This window comes from Polistes canadensis, unplaced genomic scaffold (genome assembly GCF_001313835.1).
Source record: "Polistes canadensis isolate GaletaPanama2010 unplaced genomic scaffold, ASM131383v1 scaffold_73, whole genome shotgun sequence".
Taxonomy (NCBI): Eukaryota; Metazoa; Arthropoda; class Insecta; order Hymenoptera; family Vespidae; genus Polistes; species Polistes canadensis.
The window spans coordinates 231,485-238,969 of NW_014569620.1; the positions used below are offsets into that span (position 1 = coordinate 231,485).

General features: G+C 29.0%; 1 protein-coding gene across 2 annotated transcripts in view; it reads right to left on the minus strand.

The window, feature by feature from the left end:
• Positions 1-666: 666 nt before the first annotated feature.
• LOC106786412 overlaps positions 667-7,485 on the minus strand; it is a 52,463-nt gene continuing 45,644 nt past the window's right edge. For both annotated transcript variants that reach the window (XM_014747780.1, XM_014747781.1), the window contains exons 5-13: positions 6,005-6,262; positions 5,528-5,633; positions 5,165-5,292; positions 4,821-5,070; positions 4,676-4,743; positions 4,522-4,596; positions 4,180-4,434; positions 3,835-4,086; positions 667-3,748 (exon numbers count right to left, since the gene is read on the minus strand). In XM_014747780.1, the coding sequence (XP_014603266.1) occupies positions 3,630-3,748; positions 3,835-4,086; positions 4,180-4,434; positions 4,522-4,596; positions 4,676-4,743; positions 4,821-5,070; positions 5,165-5,292; positions 5,528-5,633; positions 6,005-6,262 (1,511 nt within the window). In that variant the 3' untranslated portion in view covers positions 667-3,629. The remainder of the gene's footprint in view (positions 3,749-3,834; positions 4,087-4,179; positions 4,435-4,521; positions 4,597-4,675; positions 4,744-4,820; positions 5,071-5,164; positions 5,293-5,527; positions 5,634-6,004; positions 6,263-7,485) is intronic.

Genomic DNA, 7,485 nt, shown 5'->3' on the forward strand with positions numbered 1-7,485 from the left:
GTTCATTCGTTCACAAAATTTGTATCGTTTTATTTTATTTTATTTTATTTTTTATTTTATTTTATTTTTTTGTTTTTTTACTTTTTCTTGAATTCCGGAATACAGCACATTCATTTTAGAAAATATTTAATATATGTATATATATATGCCGGTAATTATAACAATGGTCTAAATAACAAAAATTATACGAATTTATTTTATGATTTATTTTATAATATAATTTTAATATCACAAATAAATCATAAAATTTATTTTTCCAATTTTTTTTTTGCTTAGTCCACTATCATAATTGCCGTCACAATTATACGGTATATAATATATACAGTAAAAAACGTTTCCTAGCTTTCGTCAGCGTCACTGCGTTTGGCTGTACGTTTAGATATAATAAATATTAACAATATGTGTTATATTTATATATATATTATTATATATATATTTATATTATTATTATATTATTACTATTATTTTATATATATATCTATATATATATATATAATAATATATATATATATAATAGATGTAGATTTTGTTTAATAATATTATTATATACGCAAATTCATTCTTATGCATTCACGCAAACGCACATTTCACAACGAATAAATACCTGTGTATTTACAGAAATTTAATCGAATATTTTATTTCTTATCTTTTTTTTTTTCTTTTTCTTTTTCTTTTATTGTTTCGTGAGGCAAAATATTCTTACATAGATAATATGTAATTTCAAAATTTATGACTGTATACCGAAAAAAAGTGACCAGTGTAAATTATAAATGAAGATGACTAAAAGAAAATTGACACCAGTTTAATAGTGCGATAGGAATAAAATATTAGATATAATATAAAGAATATCATATCGAACAGAATTAAATGAAACAGATATATAGTCGTTTAAAACGACCAAAGATTCGTTGTTAAAAGTGATTTATGTTCTAGGATTGTTTTCTCTATATCTCTCTACATCCACTAACCTTATGTAAAAGACAAAGCATTTTATTTCAAAAGTTAAGTATAAATCTTGTATTTATCTAGAGACCACTTTTCTTTTTGGTCATCGTTCATTCAATGCTATTTAATAGAAACTTATTAATTATTGAGAAAAGACAGATACTTTTAATTTCAAGAATATCTTAAATCAAAAATCGTTTTCAAAAGACGCGCCCGAAGCCACGTATAGCTGCTAGCTTCCTTCCTTTCTTTTCTTTTTTTTATTTCATTAGCTAGACGTAGTCGAGAGCTGTAAACTTTTTACTCTTTAAAAACAGTCTTTATACAATATTTAAATTATTATATACAGATGTACACACATATGTATGTATAACTAGCTAAAAGATAAAAACTGTTCATTCGCTATTACATTTAAATCAGCTTATCATGTTAATTAGTTATAATTTATAATTACATATTATTACTTCATTTCCATTTGAGTATAAAACAAATGAAGTTAGTGTTAGATTACTTATACCCTGGTTTTATTTACAATAGCTCGATTATTATTAATAATTTACATCAATTTTTAAACCCTACAACTCTAGAACTGATTTTATTCAAAGACTGTTGCTTATAATCTATAGCTGTTATAAGAAACTAGATATATTTTTTAACATTTTCTGTGTTAAAAGATATTTATATATATTTATTTAATTTGTGAAAATCTTCCCAACGATACAATGTTGGGGGATGTGGTGTGTAAAGATTGTTTATTAAAAAAGAAAAATATATACTGTAATTAACAACTTACGAGTCAACTTGAAATAAAACAAAAATTATTTAATCAATTAAATATAATAATGATTATAATAAATGCACCAGAATCTTATCTTCTCTATTTAAAATTTTTGTGCCTGAACTTTTTTTTCATCGATAAGATGAAATAATATTTGGAATGTTTTTATATAGAATCATTTTGTCGAAAAGATTTCGTTATTAACTTGTACTCTATTCCAGTATAAAAGAAGGATATTTTGTTTTATTTAATTTCGTTTCAAGAACTACTAGGAACGGGCAGTACGTGCCAATGTTATATTGTGTTAAAACAAAAATACTGCTACGATATATTATGCATATACATACGTAACAACAATTTATGCTAAACTAAGATCAACCTGTATCTGCTTTGATGCTGCAAATATTGAAATATTCGACATTTGTCATGTTGTAACCCTTAGAGTTATCGTTGCAGAGATACTAACAAATTATTGCGTACAAAATTGATATTAAACAGTATAAACGCGCGCGCGTTATAGGTATAGAAATATAAAATATATTTTTAAAACTTCAGAGCATCAATAGTTACGCGTACAGTTACATACTTTATCGGAAAAAGTGTGTAAGATAGAAAGAAAGAGAAAGAAAGAGAAAGAGAGAAAGAGAGACAGAGAGAGAGGCAGAGAGAGAGAGAAGAATAAGTACCAACTTCTATTTAAACCGTAAGCACAAATCTATGATGTTATTGAAAACTCACAAGCTATTTTGTCAGGATAAACATTCCCTAATATGTATATAAAAATAAAATACTTTAATAACAAGTATTTGAACAGTGAGAGAAATTAATTTGTTTTAATAAATAACCGTGCAACAGCCTTTGAACATATAAAAGAGTTTTATGACTGCTTTGCAGCTTCATAATTTACTTATAATCGTTCCTTAGTTGTATCTTGTTCATCCTGTACTATTAAAAACTAGCAATTTTTCAAAAGTTTAAAATATAACTTCTCAATTATCGATGTTTATCAATCCCTTTGTTGTTATAATAATATGATAATAATAAAATAATAATAATACTAATACTAATAATAATAATAATAATAATATTAGGTGTACAAATAAGTTCTCGGTTTAAGAATTAAAACGACTATATTAAATATTTGAACGAAAACATTTTCTCACTAATTGTAGGGCTATATAATATCAATCTATTAGACTATATTGCCGGATTAAAAGTATAACATAATCTTAAAATATTCATCGTTAGCACAGTAAACAAAATGAGTTACAATAAGGCGCATATTAGGCACTGTATGCTTTTCGCGTTCGGGTTGAAAAAAAATATTTCCAAGGCTAAAGATATGATATGTGAAGCATCGAGAAAAGATGTATCCATCAGGATTGTCAAGAATTATTTCTAAAAATTCCAAAGTAGAAAAATTTCGACCACGAGTATGACGAGAAAGTAAGACCATTTAAAAAATTGGCAAATAAGAATTTGGAATAGTTGTTGGACAAAAATTCTTGTCAAACTCAAGAAGAGTTTTCTACTGCATTAGGAATTACCCAACAACATATTTCCATTCTGCTAAAAAAGCGATAGCCATTTTAAAACTTTCGAAGAAATAAGAAAAATGCATTACCGATTTTATCAACTAAAAATCGCCATTTGCCCGAGAGGTATATAAAAGTAAAATGAGATTATTTTCACGATTAACATCTATCTATCTTCATATATTTTAAATAAATAAATAATTATTTTCATTTAAGAAGACCGATAACTTTTTTTTTATTTGTACACCTTGTAGTAATAATATTATATCGACTGATCGGTTTGTTAGTACCTGATGTTGCTGCTACTGCTGCTGCTAAATGCAGTTTATAATTTGAGTACCAATCAATATCTACAGGCCTTTCATGTCGAATCATCTAAACAATATCGTATATGTCGTAATGAATATTGTAACGATAATCGTACTACTACTTAACGAGAAAGTAGGTGGTGCTATACTCGAAGCTGCTTTCATTAAATCTTCGCAGACACCTGCAATAAGAAATTAAATGTCACACATATACATAATATATGTCTAATATATTAAAAAATATAGAATACGTCGTTTCAATAATGACCTTGACTTGAGAGTCTGTACGTCCATTCATTAGTTTCATTTCTCTGACAAAAGCGTGTTGGCTTTGAAAGCCACGTCTCTTGTTCTTGCTGTAACGATCTACTCCTATCTTGAATTTTTTCTGTATTTATTCCAGGCCGCATTGAGAAACAATACGTTTGTTGTTCTTGGTCGGTCATGAGTTCATTACTTTTTTTTGATACTATAGTATACCAGATTCCTTTTTCTTCCCAACTACCGTGACACAAATATGCTAAAAAATAAAATATACATACATATTTATATTTCCACACAAATTTTAAGATAAAACATAATTTTTTGTTTGTTTGTTTGTTATTAAACTCACCTATTTCTTCATGTTCACAAGTATTTGCAATTACCATTTCATTTTGATCGGAAGAACTACATCCTATTTGAATATCAGTACTTCTACACTCTTCATCTTCAATGTCGTCCTGCCACGTCCTTCTTTTTGCCGTTTTCGAAGATTTCTCACTACGACGCTGTCGTCTGGGAGTAGTCGAGAATACATTTGAAGGGGCAAAATCCATGATAGAGTACCGACCGGGGTGTGAACACTTTCTTTGATGTAGAAAAGAAGCTAAGGAAGACCAGACAGGATATGTATTTTAAATCAAGATTATTTTTAAACCTTCTTTTTTTCTTTCATATATATATATATACTTACTTATTAGAGTCGTATAAGGCATATTTGAGGGATCCCACAGGGAGCAAACTTCATCCGGCATAATTGCTTTTTGAGCTAAAATCAAATTAAACAATCAGATATTATAGGAAAAAAAATGACGTAATAATTACATAGAGGTTTAAAAGATACTAACCGGATTGTTGTATTTCAATAATATGTCCATCCCTTTTATGGAATATCATGCACACATAACCGATGTCACTAAAAATCAATAACGTTACACGTCAAATTTTATGAGCGTCAAGATTATAGAGAAGAAATCTTTACTATCTACTTACCATCCGCTGGTCACATGAGCGATCACCTTAACTTTGTGACCCTGCATGTTATCGTTTGGATGCATCTTTTCTAAATTATGACAGACAATTTTTTCCTCGTGGTATGCTTCCCGATCGGTTTCTTGGGCTTTTACTTTGAGCGTTGCATTCTTGTTTGTAAAATGATAACTTTTGGTGCCATCCAACGAATACCAATCGTGATGTTGCGTGACCCACGATGGATATTTGCACCTGCTGTGTTCTCTGTCCACTGTTGGACAAATTGTGAATATTTATGTTAAATATTTGTTAATAATTAGAAAGTATCTTTTTTTTTTTTTTTATCTGTTATATGTGTTAAATACCTTTTGTAAGTTTTATAGTGAGCGAAGCTTCGGATACAGTTGTCAAACCATTGCAAGTAGGTTCTCCGGAATGAGCAAGCATGTACATCACTTTTCCCTGATGATGTTTCTCTTCGTACAAAAAGCACCTATGAAGTGGATGGGGGGGGAAGAAGAAAAAATATATTATTAATTATACAGATTTGTACAATATAATCGGATTAGCCAATAATTCCATACGATTTTTCCCATTCATTTATTTATTTTTAAAATCGCATTGACTTTATTTATTCGCCAATCTAATAGATTAATTCGCGAAATGACTGTTTTTTTTTTAATTAATAAGAGAAAATAATTCTGACCGTTAAAATAACGAGATTATACCTAAATATTACTTCAGTAGCAACGGCATTTCTTCCCTTTAGCGTACCCACTAAATATTTATTCCGTCCACCGTCGTTCCACACGGCTAAGCACTGCAACTCCTCCGCTGTAAATTATTATAAATTATCGTATAATTCAAAGGTAAAAGGTAAAAAGAAAAAAAAAAAAGAAAGTATCCCCATTATTAATCATACAATATTTTTATGAAAAATATAACGAATAATGAATAAAAAAATATTTAAGCGATTAATCGTATTACCGGTTCAAACGAGTTAATTATTATTGTCATCATTTATACTATACAAAAAAATGTGTGTTCTAATTTTATTTGAAAATCAATTAAATAGAAACGGGCGAAAGGGAAATAGACACATTTTCAAATGAAATTAATTTGAACAATTTGAAATGACATATACAAGGAATATTAAGAAGATGTATCGGAAGAAGGGAGAGGGGGTTAAGAATATAAAAACTTACTGTTACTTTCGGTTCCATCGATGTCGGGACAGGCCTGATATTTAAGAAGAAGTTTACTCTCGTCCGTGCATCTTTCGGCCAAACTTATAGGTAAAACGCATTCACCGTGTCCTCGGTTATACGAAAACATGAATGGAGGGCCGTTGAATGGGCAGGGTATGGGTTTAGAGTTTATCCGAAACATAGAGTATAAAATATCGTCCGAGGTTATCATCGAGCACATTGCTTCCAGTTCCATTATATCCGAATTGCAAAATCCTAAAAAATGATGAATGAAAAATATTCCTTTTATATCTTTTTATATTATTTTCAATTTTTAATAATTTAAAAAAGAAAAGAAAAAAGGGGGGAAAAGAAGGAAAGAGACGTAGGTAAAAATATCTACGAACAATAAATATGTGTACAATAATAGACATATTTGAGTTGAGTGTGTTCGATGAAGCAGAGTCGGGCGCAAAAGGAAAGTAAAATAAAAAAAAAAAAAAGAAAAAGAAGAAAATATTCAATAACACTCCCCAAATCTTGATATACAAGCCGTACGATGAATAGCAAATCATTTAATACACCACGCTCACAGTGAATTAAACTTTAGCGTAATTCACCATACGGCATCAGACCTTTCATCTACTATTGGCAACGGCAAATGCCAAGGATGTGGTCCAACACAATGGACGTCAGGTTTAGTTACGCCATGCTCATCAACCTCGGAATTGTGGAGTATACACGCGTATGCGTATAAGTATGTTTGCGTGCGCACGTGCATTTGTATGTGTGTGTGTGTGTGGTAGAGCGAATATAACGTATATACATGTGTGTTTTTGAGAATGTCTGTCGGAAAAAAAGGGGAAGAAGAAAAGAGAAGGAGAGATTTTATGTGCGCATGTGTAGAATAAAAAGAGAGAGAGAGAGAGAGAGTTATAGGGAAAAGAAAGACAAACTACTGTGCACTGTTTCGCTTCCCCGTGAGCTCGCAGTTCTCTCGTTTATGGTTGTTGCTTCCAAAAAACTATTGTCCTAATGCAGAAACCAACTCGTGGGAAAAATGTTGATCTTTGCATGAGGTGAATAATAGTTACCAATTTGTAAAAAAAAAACACTTTGTGAAAAATAAAGGATGAGAATTGGCAAGATAATGATTGATAAATAATTACGTTAAAAAAATTTGATTAAAAAGAAAAAATATATATGTAAGATAAATAATATAATCGATACTCTTAAATAATTTATGTTCTAAATAATTAATTAAATACCAGCACATATTTTTTATGCATGATATAATATAGTTTATCGTTTCAAGATTTCTGAGTATACTTTAAATTAAGGTTAATAGGTGGTATACTGTACACATATGGTAAATTAAATACATTTTTTTTCTGTTAAAGAGCATTACACACAAGCTTTGATAATTTTTAAATATTTTTTTTTTAACAAATAATTTTTAATTATTAAATATTACTATACTATAATAATTAGAAGATAAT